The sequence below is a fragment of the Anomaloglossus baeobatrachus genome, chromosome 1 (assembly GCF_048569485.1).
Source record: "Anomaloglossus baeobatrachus isolate aAnoBae1 chromosome 1, aAnoBae1.hap1, whole genome shotgun sequence".
NCBI lineage: Eukaryota > Metazoa > Chordata > Amphibia > Anura > Aromobatidae > Anomaloglossus > Anomaloglossus baeobatrachus.
In genome coordinates, this window is record NC_134353.1 from 581,850,426 (window position 1) to 581,871,177 (window position 20,752).

The 20,752-nt window shown below is 43.5% G+C and overlaps 1 protein-coding gene across 2 annotated transcripts in view; it reads right to left on the reverse strand.

Moving 5' to 3' along the window:
• The window catches only part of DOCK8 (dedicator of cytokinesis 8), a 360,169-nt gene that overhangs the window by 262,179 nt on the left and 77,238 nt on the right, over nucleotides 1-20,752 (reverse strand). For both annotated transcript variants that reach the window (XM_075317756.1, XM_075317746.1), the window contains exon 2: nucleotides 8,920-9,019. In XM_075317756.1, coding sequence (XP_075173871.1) covers nucleotides 8,920-9,019 — 100 coding nt within the window. The remainder of the gene's footprint in view (nucleotides 1-8,919; nucleotides 9,020-20,752) is intronic.

The following is a 20,752-nucleotide window of genomic DNA, read 5'->3' on the forward strand; positions in this document are numbered from 1 at the left end:
ATGTATTTATGCAGCGCTCACAATAACTTCTTTAACAGGGACAGCCCTTTTGTACATATCATATTTTGTACATATGGATTACTAGGCCATAAAGCTCACTATATTACGGTATATAATCATTACCTTTTTTTTTACCAATGCACCAACTGTATATTTACAATAATTTACATGCCACATAAACTCATGGGCAAAAGTGTTGGCACCCTTAAAATTGTTCCAGAAAATGAAGTATTTCTCCCCAAAAATTATTGCAATTACACGTGTTTTGCTATACACATGTGTGGCACCCTATGGTTAAGTAGCCACAGTAACACCTGGTAGGTGCAGGAATGGATTTCCACATTAGGAGAATTCACATGACACATGCACACAGACAGACTCATCACAACACCCCACTAAACCGTGGTTAGGGTCTAGTGCAGATGAGCTTTTATAGTGGTGAGCACTGTCCCTGAAACCAGCCTGGAGCTTAGTGGGTGAGGTGTCTGAGGTGAGTGGGCGGGAAGCCAGTTAGTGCCAGTCAGAGCCAGTCAAAAGAGAGAGTTGGCAGACTGAGTCGAGTCGAGTGAAGTGTGATGGATCCTGTGTGAGGGTTGGAGGTGAGGCGATACAAAAAAGGGGAGGAGGGACCAGTGCGGTTCACCCCAGAAAAACAACCCGGATACTGGAGTCCGAGTCTGCACGGGTTCAGTCAGGCCCAGCAGAAAAAAACGGAGAGCAAAGGGTACTTCAGTCTCCTGACGCATAAACACTTGTAGCACCGCCATCAATAGAGCTAGGGACTGCAGCAGAGTTAGTGGTGCCCAGGAGAATGGTTCTCATCGCCTGCTATACAAGTGAGAGATACAAGAGAGGTCAGGGCCAGGTTTTAGACAGCCCAGGACTTAAACAAATTTACAGTAACAAGGAGGCCTCATAACTCACGAATGTGAAAATCTTAACTGCCACCTGACCACCCATACTGTACCCAGGACTTAACTTTGCCAACATCATCAGTAAAGGTACAGAAAGAAAGACCCAGTGTGTGTGTGACAGTTATTGTTATCAAAAGTACAGCTCTCACTATGGACTTCGTTTGCCTGAACATGGGGAGCCGCACATCAGTGGCCTTGAAGAAACCGATAATCAAGACTCGTGTTGTAAGTTGCCTCCCTGTGTGTAAAATCCTGATCCTTCCCAAAGGCTCCGGGGACATCACTCCACCTACGGGGAGCGTTACAAACTAGTTACTATCTCATCACCCGGAGGTCTGGAAGTAGCGCTGGTAATATTACCGGGAACCATACGTGGCGTCAAGACACTTTTATTTTATTTATTTTTACTATTTTTTTCACCAGACTTCTTTTAACTGCCACCAGGGTCACGAGACCAGGCACAGCCACCTGTGACAATCCTCTGAAAACTAAAAGCCCGGGACCGGGTACCCCGACGGCCCTGGATCAGGCACATGCTTATTTCCTCTGCAACAACACAGAACTAAACAAACACAGAAAAAAAGGCCAATTTGACATAACTCCTTATAAAACCCCAAAAATGGGCCAGACAAAATTGTTGTCACCTTTCCAAACTTGTGGGTAAACAACTTTGTTTCAAGCATGCAATCTTTGTTCAAACTCACCTGTGGCAAGTACAAGTGTGGGTAATATGAAAATCACATCTGAAACTAGATAAAAAGGGTAGAGGTTGACTCGAAATTTGCATTGTATGTCTGTATGTGTGCCACACTAAGAATGGAGAACAAAAAAAAAAAAGAAGAAGAGAACTGTCTGAGGATTTTAGGACCAAAATTGTTGAAAAATATAAACGACATCAAGAATAGAAGTCCATCTCTACAGATCATGATGTTCCATCATCCATGGTGTGCAACATAATCAAGACGTTTACAACCCATTACACTGTAGCTAATCTCCCTGGACGCGTACGGCAGAAAAAAAAATGCTGAAAGTTTGCAACACAGGATAGTCTGGATGGTGGATAAGCAGCCCCAATCAAGTTCCAGAAATTCAGAAGCTGTCCTGCAGGCTCAGTGTGTATCAGTTTAGGGTGAACTATCCATTGACATTTGAATGAAATTAAACGCTATGGCAGGAGACCCAGGAGGACCCCACAGCTGAGACAGAGACACAAAAAAGTTAGACTGCAGTTTGCAAAATGTACATTATTAAGCTTCTAGTAAAGTGTCTTGTGAACAGATGAGACCAAGGTAGAGTTTTTTTGGTTAAGAACATCATTCTACTGTTTACTGAAAAGGAATGAGGCCTACAAAGACAGGAACATAGTACCTAAAGTCAAATGTGGTGGAGGTTCAACAATGTTTTGGTGTTGTTTTGCTTCCGGTGGCACTGTCTGCAAGGCACCATGAAATCTGAAGATTACGAAAGGATTTTGGGTCATAAAGTAGTGCCCAATGTCAGAAAGCTGGGTTTGCATCCTATGTCATAGGTCCTCCAGCAGGACTATGACACCAATCATACTTCAAGAAGCACCAAGTAATGATGGAAACAAAGCGTTGGAGTGTTTTGAAGTGGTCAGCAAAGTGGCGGACACAGACAGAAGGTTGCCCCTGCGCATGAACAATATATGGGCTCATAATGCACAATTCTACCTACTCTGGAAATATAAATGTGCCCCTTACCTCTTGGGCCCCTGTATGGCCGAACAGGTTGCACAAATTATATGCCTGCCCCTGGGTCCGCAATGAGTCCGGATCTAAATCCCATTGAACACCTGTTGGGAGACCTTAAAATTGCTGTTGGGAGAAGGCAGCCTTCAAATATAAGAGACCTGGAGCAGTCTGCAAAAGGAGAGTGGTCCAAAATTCTAGGTGAGAGGTGTAAGAAGCTTGTTGATGGTAATAGGAAGCGATTTATTGCAGTTATTTATTCCAAAGGGTATACAACCAAATATTAAGTGGAGCGTGCCAACAATTTTGTCTGACTCAAGTTTTGTGTGAAATTTTATCCAATATGCCTTTTGTGCTCTGTTTTTTTTTTTTGGTGTTCCAATACACAGAAAGGAAACAAACATGTATAACAAAACATGTAATTACAATAATTTTCTGGAACAATTTCAATGGTGCCAACACTTTTAGCCATGACTTTAGCTGTCCATATTATATGGCATATTGTCATAATTATTCTTTAGATATCTCATTTCATGGTCTCATTACTGCATATACCAATATGTCTCCCCTTTTGTATATGTTTTTATATGCATATTCTATTTATATTTCCTAATGCTTGGGTGTTCCTCCTCTTTTTTTGTATATCCACTTTTTACTAACCTTGATCATTAATAAACTATTTACATTGTTAACAATTGTGTTATTTATGGACAGTACGGTTGGTTCTTTCTTGCTCTTATAATTTCTCTGCTACTCACAGATTTGTCCTATTGGCATTATTTGTCCAGCTATATGTATACTTTGTATATAAAATTATATATTTATTTTTCAGAATTTTTCATCTCATTACACATTATATAAGGTATACATACATTGTTTCTCGTAATTTAAGACAACAGTGTCACAGACACTCCATACTCTATAGCAGCTCCACATAGTGGCATAAAAAACCCAGAACTGTGTTAGAAACCATTAAACACTTACAAGTAAAATCATGCAGGCAGATATAGGCAGAGCTGGTATTCATTTTTAAAAAGGTTTTTCCACTACTAATTTAACCCCTTCTCATATGACCTAACTCTTCCTAATAATCATTTTCCTAATATACTTCTATTACGTGCCCTGCTCTTGTAAGCCTATATCTGTGTGACTAATTTATTACTCTATTGTGATGTAGCGAGGCTACTTCCGACCTGGGACCGGAACTGGACAAACTGAACAGGAAATGTCACACTCAGATCAGACTTCACTCTTCTCTGCTTCCATACTACCGATGCTTTCAAGTGCTGTCTCTTCAGCTGACACCGGGCTAGTCCGTATAGAGGATGACAGTTGAAAGCTTCACCATGATCGAGGGAGATGAGGGTGAAGCATGTTCTGAGCTCGGTCATGCGTGGTGCACACTGACTGAAGCTTTGAAGTGCTGTCACCTCAGCTGACAATCCCTGTGATATGCTTTCTAATAACAAGCAGCACATCACAGCGCTTGTCAGCTGAAGGGGTGGCACTTCAAATCATCGACAGAATGGAAGCATGCATGCTCAGCCTACTGTCACTCACCGAGAAGTAGCCCTGCCCCCACCAGGTTGTCCGATTCCGATCCCCAGATCGGAAGTAGCATCACAACTGAGTAGTAGAGCAGCCACACAGACAAGTGTCGCGGGCGGGGAGGGCGTTGCGCTCACCACGCTCGGGTCCGGCGCTGCTGCTGCTGCTCGGTGGCTCGAGCGGTGGTCCGGATCCGGGGACTCGAACGGCGCTCCTCGCCCGTGAATGAAAGGGATGGTTTGGTTTGGGGATGTAGTCAGTGACGCCACCCATGGTTTGTGGTGATAATGGGACACCACCGCTGCTCTGGACGGGGATCCCGGGAGCGATGACAGGGAGCAGCTGAGAGGTTTCTCTCCCCTCCGTGGGTAGGGGGGTTTTGGTGGTCCCGGGGCCCGGTTATGGTGACTGCCAGGTGGATGGCGGGGTTTGGTGAGGTGCAGGGTCGCGGGGGCAGCGTGGTGCCAGACCGGCACGGTGGTACTCACTCAACCAGTAACGTACACGAAGTCTCTGGTAAAACAAACGGCTGGATGGACGGGTCCCACAGACGGCTGCAATGGTCACTCCCGGTAGGTTGGCGGTGACTGTCTCTCCCTGCACCTGCGGTGTGTTTTCGGCTCCGATGGCTTCCCACCGGTAACCCGCTCCCCAGCGGTGTATTTGCCAGAGGAGCCCCTTTTGCCCGCAGGCTCTGGCCCTGGGAACTCTAGCTGTGGCGGTAGCTGTATTTCCCTTCACGGTTGAGCGGTTGCTTTCAGTCGTGTCTTTGCTGCTGGGAAACCCCGAAGGTTCCAGTCGCTGACGGATATGACCAGTTTAATGGCGACTCCAAGCCTGGTCGGGGTCCGTAGGCCCTGCCGAATGGTGCTGGCTTCTCTTCGCTCCCCGATCCGGTACCGGCGGGCCACCGCCCGACCCCGGTCCTTACGGTTGTGCGTCAATCGGCCTCGCCTGCAAACGGTGACCACTGTCTGCCAACCTTGCTCTTAGGTGCCCGGGCCACGTACCCGGACACGGTCAGACTGCTCCTCTACTGCTACTCCTCACTCTCACTACTCCAAACTCTATCTGACTTCCTTTTCCCGCCTTGAGGACTGTGAACTCCTCGGTAGTTGGGGCCAACCGCCTGGCTCCACCCCACCTAGTGTGGACATCAGCCCCTGGAGGGAGGCAACAAGGATTTGTATGTGCGGCTGATGTGCCTAACCGGGGTGTGGGGTGTGTTGTTGCAGTACCTGTGACGTCCTGGCTTGTCCAGGGCGCCACACAAGCTTACAGGAGCAGGACAGGTAATACAAGTATATTAGGAAAATGATTATTAGGAAGAGTTAGGTCATATGAGAAGCTGTGAAATTAGTAGTGGAAAACCTCTATAACTAATACTATTCCCTTTTGTTTTTCCTGGAGAAAAAGCTGTGGAAAAACAAGCGCATAGGGTCTTACCCCAATATGTGAGGGGTGGGGGTGGGGGAGTGAAACTACTCACCAGATGTAGTTGTGAGAAGCCACAACTACTGTAATCGCATGTATCACACAATCCAAGGCTGCAGCCACCAAAACGGTAGATAACAGAGAGCACAAGAGAGTGGTGTTTTAATGCCGCGCCAATAGATCACTTCAGATGATGTTCAGACCAGTGTTACTTTATTGTTTTCCAGGTCAACGCGTTTCTGGGGCATCTGCCCCCTTCATCAGGACCACCAAAGAAACAGATAACATCCAATCTGTCTAGTACAGACAATGTATACAATATATAGACACATTGACATCACAGGCACATCCCCTAAAGAAAAAAACGAGCGGGAAGGACTGCCACGTTGCATGGAATGACGTCAAACAAACACTTAACATAAAAAAAAAAAAAAAAAAAAAAAAAAAAAAAAAAAAAAAAAAACCAACACAACAAATAAAAATAAAAATAAAGATTCATCCATATTTGACATGTATTAACATATATTTCCTTATACAGGGATACACATTATTTTCCGTATTGTGTAAAAGAGAAATAAATATATATATATGTGCGCAATAAAAGACAAATAAAGAAAAGTGTGTAAAACCATTCATCTGCAATATGTGAAATAATACGTGTACACCCATGGATATTAAACTTGTCTTATACGCCGGACAAGTCAGCGATTTCACAAGGGAGGGATGAGAACCCTCGATTTAATATGTGTAATCCACTTCAGACATTTCAAAGCCACGGCATTATAACCTGCCGCCACCTGTGCTTTTACATCTTTCAACCACCACCATGAAACAGCAAGTGCAGTGTGCCTAACAAAAGAACTAAAGAGATTCAGAAGAACCGCTTCTGATCTGTGAACTCAGACCGCAGTTCAACCCAGGACAAGACCGTGGGAAAAAAAGCAAGAGAGCATGCGCCGAAGCAAAGTACAGGTAATGAGCCGGCACAAGTTCACGGGAGTGCAGGAGCGTGGGAACCAAAACCATTACGCATGCTCAGCCAATCTAATTCATAGACGCCCTGCAACAACCTATAGAACCCGTATACCCTCAGACTTTGAGCCGACCATGAGATTACTCATGATCGCGCTAAGATCATACTAGGGTCAAAGAAACCACAAAACTAACAATAGTGATTTAAAAGCACATCGCCTGTGAACCGGCGAGAATCACAAACCCCCGTGTGGGACAAACAGATAGAATATGGTACAACCTTAAAAATCAGGGTATTTAACCAACATATAAATATAAAAAATTTTTTTACGTTAAAACCCCATGGCCTCAATGAGGTCACAGACCTATTTCACTGATGTATTTTAATATTTGTTTGGTGTATGTTTTATGCTTTCTTAGGCGATTTTATGTTGTTTTTATTGTCATAACTTGTGAAATTCTGTGTATCGGTTTTAGTGGACCACCAGTTTTACTGTTTGTATATGTGTATATTTATGGTTGCTTATGCAAAATTTTTTATATTTATATGTTGGTTAAATACCCTGATTTTTAAGGTTGTACCATATTCTATCTGTTTGTCCCACACGGGGGTTTGTGATTCTCGCCGGTTCACAGGCGATGTGCTTTTAAATCACTATTGTTAGTTTTGTGGTTTCTTTGACCCTAGTATGATCTTAGCGCGATCATGAGTAATCTCATGGTCGGCTCAAAGTCTGAGGGTATACGGGTTCTATAGGTTGTTGCAGGGCGTCTATGAATTAGATTGGCTGAGCATGCGTAATGGTTTTGGTTCCCACGCTCCTGCACTCCCGTGAACTTGTGCCGGCTCATTACCTGTACTTTGCTTCGGCGCATGCTCTCTTGCTTTTTTTCCCACGGTCTTGTCCTGGGTTGAACTGCGGTCTGAGTTCACAGATCAGAAGCGGTTCTTCTGAATCTCTTTAGTTCTTTTGTTAGGCACACTGCACTTGCTGTTTCATGGTGGTGGTTGAAAGATGTAAAAGCACAGGTGGCGGCAGGTTATAATGCCGTGGCTTTGAAATGTCTGAAGTGGATTACACATATTAAATCGAGGGTTCTCATCCCTCCCTTGTGAAATCGCTGACTTGTCCGGCGTATAAGACAAGTTTAATATCCATGGGTGTACACGTATTATTTCACATATTGCAGATGAATGGTTTTACACACTTTTCTTTATTTGTCTTTTATTGCGCACATATATATATATTTATTTCTCTTTTACACAATACGGAAAATAATGTGTATCCCTGTATAAGGAAATATATGTTAATACATGTCAAATATGGATGAATCTTTATTTTTATTTTTATTTGTTGTGTTGGTTTTTTTTTTTTTTATGTTAAGTGGTTGTTTGACGTCATTCCATGCAACGTGGCAGTCCTTCCCGCTCGTTTTTTTCTTTAGGGGATGTGCCTGTGATGTCAATGTGTCTATATATTGTATACATTGTCTGTACTAGACAGATTGGATGTTATCTGTTTCTTTGGTGGTCCTGATGAAGGGGGCAGATGCCCCAGAAACGCGTTGACCTGGAAAACAATAAAGTAACACTGGTCTGAACATCATCTGAAGTGATCTATTGGCGCGGCATTAAAACACCACTCTCTTGTGCTCTCTTTTGTTTTTCCTGTACTTCCTAGATAATTCAGAGCTCTATATTCTATTATCTGTTGCTTTTCCTTCTTTTGCCACCCTTCTCTCCATAATCACCTATTATTACTAGTGATGGGATGTGGTGCCCCCTGCTATGCCTGAACTCTTGGTAGTTCCACATAGTACCACAAGGATGCATTTTATAGATTATTAATTTACCGGGTGGCTTGGTGTAAGGCTATGTGCGCACGTTGCGTATTTGCATGCAGTTACGCTGCGATCTGCACCGCAGCGTAACTGCATGCGTCCTGCGTTCCCAGCACAATCTATGAAGATTATGCAGGAGACGTGCGCACATGGCATATTACAGCGCAGCGCTTCGGCTGCTGCCCGAAGCGCGCGTTCTAAGAAGTGACATGTCACTTATTTTGTGCGCTGTGCATGCAGCGCCCACTCTGTCTATGGGAGGAGCTGCAGTCAGAGCGCATGAAATCGGCTTTTTTTTCATTACGGACTGTTTCTGCAGCGATTTGAAGCGCACGTGTGCTGTTCAAATCGCTGCAGAAATTTCTGCAGGGACAGAACGCAACGTGCGCACGTAGCCTAAAACTTCTATTCATTAAGTTACCTATTGAATGTAAACCTGTTGGATATAAACAGACTATCAGTCAATCACACATAGTAAAGGAACTAAAACTGCTACTTACTAGCTGGAGGGAAGATGAGACCGGTGTACTGAGGCTTCGTTGATGTATAAACCCAGTGCTATGAAGTGTGACATTTTTTCGGACTTCTGCTGAAGAATACCTTAAAAAGAAAACACAAAGTAAAGATTTCTAATTATTCACCAAGTCAATGTGGGTTTTCCTGATCCACCATCATATCATGCTATGATGTCTGTATAACTGGCCTACTTTACCCTCACATGAGATAATGTATATAACTTAGATGGAAGTGGGTTTTCCAATTTCTTGAATTTATTGAGCAAACGATTATAATGGTATCATTTTATGCCAAACTCAATAATGCTATTTTATGCCAAACTCAATAATGCTCACCTTGCCTATCCTCTTACGCTTCCCTGTCCCCCACTTGTCTCTGCTTCCTGGCCTCCAGTAATAACTACATGACACAGACACGATTGCTGCAGACAGCGATTGGTTGCTGTGGTCACATGGCCATGTCAAAACGTCATCGGTGAAGACAGTGATACAGAGACCAGTGGGAGACCCAAGATGTTGCAGCATTATAACTGCAGTAATATTAGTTTAACCCAGTTTGTGATTTCGAGAAGTTTTGTAAGATATAACGAGCATATCAACTTTTCAAGCTAGCTGAACAATTAGGCTATATGAATGAAAATTCAGATAAATAGCTATGAAGATCACTTTGTTACTGCCCTTCAGTCATCAGTGTCACAACGCCATTATTTATTAGTAAGTTGAGTAGCACTGAAATTACCCAGGTCAGGTGCAGAAATATCCTGTCTTGGTCTGCACAAGAAGTAATCAAAGGCAACAATTTATGGGGACTATGTTGCTAACACTTACATACAGTATATATCTATTTGTATATACATATTCTGCAAATTATATGCACTCCTCAACTTTGAAATTGCAACAAGGGAAAGATGTACATCTGTCATTTAATCCTGAAGAAGGCACTTATCTGCCCTGAAACGCATAGAATAAAAAAATGAATCAATCAATGAACCTTTGAAGTCTTTGGTCCTGCACACAGCGCAGTATTAATCCTTTCATTTCCACAACTGATCCTTCTTAAATGCCTTGGCATGCTGTCAGTGAGGTTGTCTGAGGAATGTTCTGCCACGCTAAATGCACTTGGGAAGGCAAATCACCAATATCTGCTTTTGGCATCTCTCTTTGCAAATGCTGACCAATGATGTACCAGATGTGTTTGATGGCATACAAGTCTGAAGATACTGCTGGCCATTGTAACATGTTCAGGCCACACGACCTGTTCACGGTAGCATGAGCAACATGTGGTCTGGTGTTGTCACGTTGAAAAATGGCTCCTGGGTGGTGTGTCGGGTTGATATGGAGCAGTGATGTAGCTCTTCCTTCAGCTCCTGCTTCAGGGGTGATTTTAGACATGGCCTGAGAGCACCTATCTGGCCCACTGTAATCAAATGCTGGCAAAGAGGCATAAAAGGCACCAGTCTGACCCTCCTGCGGTCCCTCCAGCCGGAATCACCAGCTATTTGGGAAGCTTAGCAGGGTCCCTACCGGAGCTTGCAGCGCCTAAGATGGCAATGGTTTACCTTACAAAATGAGTGTCTTCCCCGATATGTGGGAAGGAAGATCCTAGGGGACTAATCTCCTCTCCACTAACGCCCACAGAAGCTCCGCATCTACGGTAGAATGAACAGAGGGAGAGGACACATCACAGTGCACTGGTGAGTGCAGAAATACCATTATGCACAGGAGACAACCACCCTCTTAATGAAGATATGGAGAATTACATTTCCAGGCTTGAAGATTCATACAGAGCGGAGTCCACAGCTATCAGGGGAGAGAGTTACAGCAGTGGATAAAGAGGGTGTCTTGGGATCTATCGCACAAAAACTAAATTTCATGCGCAGACCATCACATTTCACTCATATCAACTGGAGTGTTTGACAGATCTTATGGACGACATTGAGAATACACGAAGATGCAATAATATCAGAATTCGAGGAATCCCAAAAGTGGTGGATCAGCTCAATTGCGCATTATTTTTAACTAAATTATAAGAGTTCCTCAGACAGCACCTGTGATTGGTTGCAGTCAGACATGCTATCACACAGGCTGGGGGCGCGTCTGACCGCAACCAATCACAGACGCAAGGACGGCCGGTGGACGGGGAAAGCAGTGCATATGCAATGAAGGCCCCACCCTGGAAGAGAATAAGCGACCGCGAGAGCATTACAGCCGCACCGAAGCCTTGGTAAGTATGAAGCGCTTGCTTCATTCTTATTTTCTTTATTTTTCCTTTATTTTTTTTATTTCCTGAATTTCCGGATCAATATCCAGAATCCCGGGCCAAGCACTCAGCTAAGTTTGAAATCGCATGGATCTGGACTTTTAGGGTATGTGCTCACGATCAGGACTCGCTGCGTTCTGGACGCAGCAGGTCCTGACCTGCGGGGCCACGTGTCTCCTCCGCAGGAGAACGCGGGAGACTGCAGCTGCTTGTACGAATCCGGAGCAAACAATTGACATGCTGCAGTCTGGAAAGTTGCACCGCAGGTCAGTGTTTGCTGCGTAAAATCCGAGCACAGTGAGCACGAGATTTCTAGAAATCCCATCCACTATGCTTGTACTGTACAACGCAGTGTTTTGGAAGCAGCTGAAGCATGCTGCATCCAAAACGCTGCAAACACTGATCGTGTGTGCGTACCCTTACAGTTCGGGTCTGCCCATTGCTACTTATAAAGGCTCCACCACTCAAATAGTCAACAATCACAAAAAGGTGGGACCTAAGCACCCCACCTTCGAAAACAGAGACACGCTTGAACTGATGCTCTTGTCAAGGTCTATGGGGCAGGCAAAAACAGCTGTTTACAGTGCTGGTTAGCACTGGTGTAGTGATGAACAAAAATAGAAGGAATCCAGCAACCGTCAAGTAAAAATTAAAACAAGACTTTTAAAAGAAAAACATTAAAAATAGAGAAAAAAGTCCATAATTACAGCATGCGTAGACCAGGTGTCCGTCTACGCGTTTTAGGCAGATCTGCCCTTAATCATGATCACCACATTTTCCTTCAATACATCTCGTGATCTGTTCACTTGTGTTACTGGTGTAGTGATGTTGACCCTTCCACTATTATAACAATAAATAAAGTGGGTAGCCCCTCGAAAAAAAAAATCATGTTCACACAGGGAAGCTTGGTGCGGTTTCTTTAAGAGTTATCCGTGGATCCTAAGGCTACGTGCGCACGCTGCGGATTTACCACAGATTTTGCTGTGGATTTGCTGCAGAAAATGTGTCTATCATTGCTGCAGTCATTCCCCAGCATATCCTATTGGTTTTAAAAAATGCTGAAAGCACACTGCGCTTTTTTTATACCTGCGGATTTACCCGCGGAATTTCCGCTGTAATAATTAATGAGCATGTCACTTCTTTTCCGCAGCAACAAAACGCAACAAACCGCAGCAAAACCACATGCGGATTTTGTTGCAGTTTTGGTGCGATTTTTTTTTTTTTTTTTTTTAACCGCGGGTGCGGGATTCTTTCAGAGGGTCCAGTTTTTTCTTAAGAAATAGTCACTTTCTAGTGCGCACATAGCCTAAAGGGAGTAATTCCTTGTTTTATATTCATTTCAAGATTAATAAAGATGCTAATAAAGATGCAAATATTCTGACAGCCCAAAAGATAAAATCTGATATGTCTGCTTGTATCACATTTCTACATTCTTGAAGGTCATTTAGGTTTGGGTGCTAATCCAAGGGAGATGTTTGAGAATGTTTTGCAGAATGCAGTTTTTCCACTTTAATAAGGAAAAAAACCTTCCAGCAAAGTTACTGAACGCTGTGTTCCCTGTAATCCCAAAGATAAAAAATTAGTTAAGCTGAGCATGAACTCTTCTGTCGGGTTATACACATCACATGAAATGGGAATCTAAAATCAGATGAAGAAAAAAAAAATACCATATACTAAGACGTTAAGAAAAAGCTTTTTTTTCCCTGGCATTTAGTTGATATTTTGGTTCTGTTTTAGGCCCTGTGCGCACGCTGCAGATAGACATATTTTCTGCAGCAAATCCGCAGTATAACATTGCAGCAGTCATTCCCCAGCAAATCCAATGGGTTTTAAAAAATGCTGTGCGCACACTGCGTTATTTCATACCCGCGGAATTTCCGCTGCGGAATTAGGCTATGTGCCCACGCAGCGGATTTACCGCGGATTTTGCCGCGGATTTACCGAAAATCTGCAGCAGCGGCACTTCCAAGCCATTTCAATGGCATTTTGGAAATGCTGTGTCCATGCTGCGGATTTTTCCGCTGCGCATTTGCCGCGGATTTTGATCCGGAAAAATCTGCAGCATGTCAATTGTTTGTTGCGGATTTTGGTGCGGATTTGGGTATAGAATGGGAAAAAAAAAAAAATCCGCATCAAAATCCGCGGCAAATCCGCGGCAAATCCGCGGGTGCGGATTTGCCGCGAAAGTCGCGGATTTTCAGGCAGAAAAGTCCGCAGGTACATTCTACCGTGGACACATAGCCTTAATGAGTATGTCACTTCTTTTCTGCAGGTACCTGCGGTTTTTGCCATAGATAATGGTAAAAATCCACAGGGACCAACCTGTGGAAAAAATGCGTTAAATCCGCGGCACACAATGGTAAAACCGCATGCAGATTTCGTTGTGGTTTTGGTGCGTTTTTTTACCGCGGTGCAGGATTCTTTAAGAGGGTTCACTTTTTTCTTAAGAAATAGGCACTTTCTAGTGCGCACATAGCCTTAGTAGGGTTTTTTTTTGTGCTAAAAGCATTGTGACCAAATATTCCCGGTGTGTATCTTTTTGTGAAATATTTGGAATAAGTGCATTTCACAAAGTATGCCATATGGAATGGTATAACATTTATTCTTGTGTTTGATTTATAGAACATGAAAACAGCCTGGAAAAACGCATAGAAACAAAGAAAAAGCCATTAAAAGTAAAATGGTATGAAAATGTTTGAAACTTATGGCATTTTATAAAGTATTTAAAGGGAGTATGTCAGCAGTTTTATGCTACCTCATCTGAGAGTAGCATAATGTAGGCAAAGAGATCCTGAATCCAACGATATATATCACTTAGGTTACTGGCTGCAGCCGTTCTGACACAATCTGAATTTTTTAGGTTTAAAGGGAACCTGTCAGCAGAAATTTCGCCCAAAACCCAAAAGCTTCCCCCTCTGCAGCTCCTGGGCTGCATTCTAGAAAGGTCCCTGTTATTATTGTGCCCCATGTGAGACCAAAATAAAGACTTTATAAAGTGGTACCTTTTGGTATTCAGATACTGTAAATGTGACACGGGGGCGGGCTCTCTGCCGTCCGTTATTCTGCCTCCTGGTCCTGTATGCCGCCCACATCGCTCCTTTCCATAGCTGATGCACCGCCCACTGCTCCAGCCATCCCCGCGCATGCCCAGTGCCAGTCTCACGGGACTGAGCAGTGTGACCGCTGGTGACGTGTGCGCAGGCAAGTGATTATGGGCGGGGCTGTGATTGTTATCAGCAAGTACCCGCCCATAATCTCGTGAGCGCGCAAACCTCACCAGCGGTCACACTGTGCTCAGGGTAGTGCTAGACTGTATGGGCTGCTTCCAGGGATGACGTCCCTTTTGTCACGTGATAAAAGGGACGTCATCCCTGGAAGCAGCCCATACAGTCTAGCACTACCCTGAGCACAGTGTGACCGCTGGTGAGGTTTGCGCGCTCACGAGATTATGGGCAGGTACTTGCTGATAACAATCACAGCCCCGCCCATAATCACTTGCCTGCGCACACGTCACCAGCGGTCACACTGCTCAGTCCCGTGAGACTGGCACTGGGCATGCGCGAGGATGGCTGGAGCAGTGGGCGGTGCATCAGCTATGGAAAGGAGCGATGGGGGCGGCATACAGGACCAGTGGGCAGAATAACGGACGGCAGAGAGCCCGCCCCCGTGTCACATTTACAGTATCTGAATACAAAAAGGTACCACTTTATAAAGTCTTTATTTTGGTCTCACATGGGGCACAATAATAACAGGGACCTTTCTAGAATGCAGCCCAGGAGCTGCAGAGGGGGAAGCTTTTAGGTTTTGGGCGAAATTTCTGCTGACAGGTTCCCTTTAAGCATGCAGCTGAGCCCAGGGAGCTGTAATGTTAACGGTCCTGCTGCTTAAAAAAAGAATAGCAAATAAACAAAAGATCGGACTGTGACAAAACAAGCAGGCCTGAACTTTCTGTTAACCCTTGCAGTATGCTAGCTACAACTTACATAGCAAAAAACTGCTGACTGATTACCTTTAAAAACGCTGGAAAAAGTATGAAGAAGGCAATCTGAATTAACAGCAAAAGGATGCAACCATCATGAACGTCTGTTAGGGTTAAATAAGTTGGTGCGGCAATCATAATATCTGGAGCACATGAAGCAAATGTCTTATTGTCATGTGAAATATAACACGATTGATGCGGTAGAGGGGTGTGAAATATCTACACTCATGCCTGTACCTGTGCCGTCATGACAGCCCTGTAACTAAGTCAATAGGAAATATTTAACAGCCACACAACAGCTGAACAGAAAGGTTTGCTAACAGAAGAGTCATATTTCACAGAAATATCATTTCAATCTATGTAGATAATTCATTTATTATTCCGTATAAATCTTAATGCTCAGCAGAAATAAGTACACCCTTTTGAAAAGTAAGATTTTACTCAATATCTCATTTAACACACAAACTATTTCCAACATTGTAAGGTTAACAATATGACTTTATAAAATCTTAATTCCCTTTTACTCAAATTAGTTGACGCAAAAATGAATACACCGCACAACAAAAACTACTACATCTAGTATTTTGTATGACCACAAGAGAAAAGCAAAATTTGGCACTCGCACTGAATATGGACTTTACCCAAAAAAAACAGCGCTCGAGTTCAGAGTTTGGGTGATTTACATATGCTAACCACTCACTCTAGCATCACTGTGCTCGGGTACACTCAGTGCCCAGCTCAATGGGAGCCACATGCAGTCTTTGAATGGCTCGCACGAGGGGTAACAAGAGCGTTATCGTATGTAGTGTGTACCCCCCCCAATAAAAATGATAAACGGCAGCCCACCCTTCCACGGAAGTGTTATATTTATGGCTGGCTGAATGTGGGCGGAGACCCGAACTGCCCCATCAGTGACTTCCATTGCGGTTCAGGTCAAGTCCGGATCCAGAACAGAACTTTAGATAAAGTCTGGCTGAACCCAACAAACCGAACTTCAATAGGGTACGCTCATCTCTAATAACCACCATCAGCTTTAAAAAAACAACACCAAGTCTTCTAATGAACAAGAAGATGAAGACTTGGACTTGGACTGAACAAGTTGGCGACATAATGCAACATCTATCTTTTTCTGTTCTTCAAGAACAACCTCTTTTAGAGCCTGGATGCTGGATGGAGAGTGATGCTCAACTTGTGTTTTCAGAATTACACAAAAGGTGTTTCACTTGGGTTAAGATCAGGAGACATACTTGGACCTGAATCACTCTCACCCTCTTCTTCAGAAATCCAAGATATGGGTACTTTGGATCATTGTTATATAGGAAAAGTACACGTCCATCAAGGGTAGAGTGATGGTAGCACCTTCTTTTTCAAATAAGGTAGTATTTCTGTGAATTCATATCATCAATGAAAGGTAGCTCCCAACATCAGGAGCACGTATGCAGTCCTACATAAGTACATTGCCATCATCATAGTTCACTGTAAGCACCATATATTTTTTGAACATGCGCTTCGTACATGTGCACTTTTCCAACATGGCAATGTTGCATAACGCACATCTGTTGCAGTTTTGAAGAACAGGGTGAAAGTGAATCAGTGGCCAAGAATGTCTCATGATCTGAACCCAAAAGAAACACCTATGGGGAATTCTGAGTAGACAAGTTGAGCATCACTCCATCCAGCATCCAGCCTAGAAAAGAGGTCATTCTTCAACAATGGAAAAAGATAGATGTTGCAATGTGTCGCCAACTACTTCACTCCATGCCAAGATGACTTTCTCCTGTCCTTAAAAATCATGAAGGTCACACAAAATACTAAATGTAGTAGTTTTTGATGTGGGGTGTGCTCATATTTGCATCAACTAACTTGAGTAAGACTGAAGATTTTTTTTCAGGAAAGTCATGTTTTAACTTTATGGTTATGATATGGGTTAAAAAAAATTCTATAAAACTCAGTCTTGGAAAATTTTGGGAAATTCTTCATGAATTCAGTAAGATATTGATTAAAGTCTTACTTTTCCAAGTAACATCATTTATCACATGGCACTTTACATGTGAAAAGGGGTATACATAATAAAAAACAAGTACAATACTCATGAACAATACAAGGCACAGAGTGGTACAGGAGGAGAGAGGACCCTAACCTCGATGGCTCACAATCTATAAGGATAGGTACAACAGCAGAGAGGATCCTGCTTGCAAGGGCTAACAGTCTACAAGAGATGGCTACAGGAGAAGAGATCACCCTGCCCCACAGGGCTCACAGTTTCCGAGAGATGGGTATAGGAGAGAGATTACAAAACCTAATAAAAATCATTTGAACGGGGTATAGGAGAGAGGACCTGGTCCATGAGTGCTCTCAGTATGCAAGGGATGGGATACAGGTGAGGGTAGATCTGGTCATGCAGAGGTATAGTGGAATGAGGGTTTCTTCAGGCTTATCGGAAGGGGTAGGTCTCCAGGTTCCTTCTGAAGGTTTACATGGTAGGCAAAAATTCAAGAAAGGGGTTGTCCAGCACCATCCAATTTGACTTTTTAATCCATGTCAGACTTCTTCATTTCATAAGAAATAACTTTTATTGTGCATATTTAAAATCATGCTTAAAAACACGTCTTGTGTTACGCGTTTCAAGCTAGTGAGAGCTCTTACTCATAGCCTGTTTGCCCGTGCACTGACCACTATTAATGGACTTGGAATGGGTGAGCTGAATCCCCCATCTTTTTCCTTCTTGTAATGTGATGGTAGGCAAGAGTCTGATATGTTAGGGTAGAGAGTTCCAGAGTATGGAGATGTACGGGAGAAATCTTGTATGTAATTATGTCATGAGGGTACCATGACAGGGAGTGGTCCCTCCTATTTCTGGTGTCAGGAGATCACAGTGCAGGACTATTTACATATTTTCTGCTGTTAATACTGTCGGTTGTGCAGATTCTCTTTTATCCGGTGCTGCTAGGATTAATAAGTTCCAGTGGTGTCCTATGCTCTGGATGAATGCTGGACTCAACTGTGCTGAGCTTCTAATTACCTCTGCAATAAAGAAGCCTCTCCCAGCCCAGGTAAATGCCAGTCATAGCTTCTGCTAAGCTTGCCTCTAGAGGAAACCTTTGAGCTGTGGACCAGGAAGTCACTCGGAGATCCGTTGCTGGAGTTTGCTGTTTGAAAGCTGTGTTGTATTGTTCCCTTCCTTATCCCTTTTCGGTTTGCCTCACTGGCCCATTCCACATTATACCCTCCTGTTGTTTCGAGTGCCTTGTAGGATTGCCGTTTTTTTTACCAGTCTGTCTTATCCATTCTGCATCTTTAACCTAAAGCAGGGCTTGTGCTCCCGCTGCCTGCTCACTAGACAGGGCTGTGTCCAGGGAAAGAGAGGGTTAGGTACATGATTGGTGCACGGGGTGAAAAAACCCGTCTAGGGATGTCAGGGAGCTCAGGGCTGCTTAGGGTAAGTGTCAGGGGTTACCTCCCTTATCCTTCCCTAGAGGCTGTGTATCCCTTCTCCCATCCCACCTTGCGCTGACCTTGGTGAAGCGCGACAACTTGGAGCTGCCCTGGAATGGTACCTAGCGCCTATCGTCAGTCAAGTCCACCATTACCATTGGAGTCTCTGGTGAAGGCTGGGTAGGCACTTAGTCACGCCTACCCGTACCGTCACAGATTATGGGAAGACGAGAAAAGAGGCAGGTGAGAAGGATCTCTTATGAGGATCGGAGGGTGCGTTCAGGTAATTTATCCTGAGCACTGTAGGGTTAAACCTTAATGCAATCACTTTCTATATCCGTTTTTTCATCCACATAGCTACTCAAAATCACCAATTCAATTGAATAGAACTGTAAAAAACTGATAGAGCAGTTGAATACCATGATATGCAAGAACGAACTGTTTTTTTTACATACAATAATAACAGTCTGTTTCTTTATCAAAGGCAAAAAACAATCACCATATGGCTGAATGATGTTACTGTGGCACAATATCCGACAACATCACATTATGATGCCCTAGCCAAGATTTCCATTTGGTAATAATTAGGAAATTGACATATATAAATAGAAAGCTTTCATACTCACACATTACAGATGCACATTGAAGCCTAATAAATAACACTGAATCCCTAATAAAACACCAGGGAGGTTATCTATTTTAGAAAAATGTTATTAGATTTTCTTCCTCTCTTCAGTGTTATAAGACTCAGGATTCTCATTAGTTCTCTTTTAATGGTTATGATTAGTGATGAGTGAATATATTTGGCACTATTCCTTACTCGCACGAATATTAAGTTATTCACAATATTCGTTACTCGTATTATTTTGGTCCTCGCCTTGTGAGTTTTGAGTCCCCTGCCCACATGTTTGATGCCTGATTTAAGCCACTAAACATGCTGGGATAGCCTACCAATCATAGCAATGCCATAGCCATCCTTGCTACGGGCATTACTGACTGGGAGGTACAGTGAACAACAAAAAAAAAAAGTGACGTGTGGTCATTAAAGCAAGATAATACTTCTCACTAATTATAATGGACCTCGGTGCCGGTGAGTGTGTATGACGTGGATGCGTCATGCACACAGGGTTCAGAAGGAGGACAAAGATGGCCGAAAGAGGAGGCTCCGGTCCCAGAGAACAGCGCCACCCATGGGGCCAACCAGCACCGCAGCGACCGGTTTAGGTGAGTATTATAAAGTGTTTTTTATGTTCTCACAGCGGCCTGCGCTCTTATATACAGCATGTTAGAATGCTGTATATAAGAGCCCACTGGTGGTGGCCGTAGCTTATAGGCCATAAGACTGGTGACAGGTTCCCTTTAATTTTTGGTTCTTTTCCCCTTAGTGCTGTATGGACGTGGTGACAGAGGATGGTGACATGGTATGTATGTTCTGTCTCCCTCCTCTTTCCCCTTGTTCCACAATAGTCTTCACTTTTTTTGGATTATTGGATGACGTGTATATGTTCTTCATATTAATTGACACATTGCAGGTGATATGATGTAGTATGAGAATATAGCGTGTTAGCATAAGTCCTCGACTTTCTTTATCATTTTTTAATACCTTGTAGTTCTGCAAATTATGACTTGGTGATGAAATATGCTATAAGTTATTTGATGACATACTCCGATATGATTTTGTGTGTGTTAATGGAGGTTTTTTGAAGTTGCGTTTATTCCTCTTTAATGGGATTGAAGTGAGACCACCATTATATGGATAGGTTGTTTCAGGGGCCCCTATGTGTATATAAAAAATATGAAAAAAATTGTTAGTTAAAAAATTTTTTTATTAACCCCTTAACGACCTTGGACGTACTGAGTACGTCATGGTGACATGGTGCTAAACGACCCATGACGTACTCAGTACGTCATGGCGAAATCGCGGTCCCGGAGCCCCGGGGAGTGAAATTTATTTACTTAAACGGTAGATTCGGGAAGGAGGGGACCTCTGCCTGACCTCAGGAGGGGTGGTGCCTCCTCCCCGAACCTACAGAGGCTGTGATTGGCTGACGAACGCCGCTCAGCCAATTACAGCCACTGTAATGTTCCAGCCATACATACAGCCATAGCGATGTGTGCTACCGCAGGAACGACAAACAACCTCG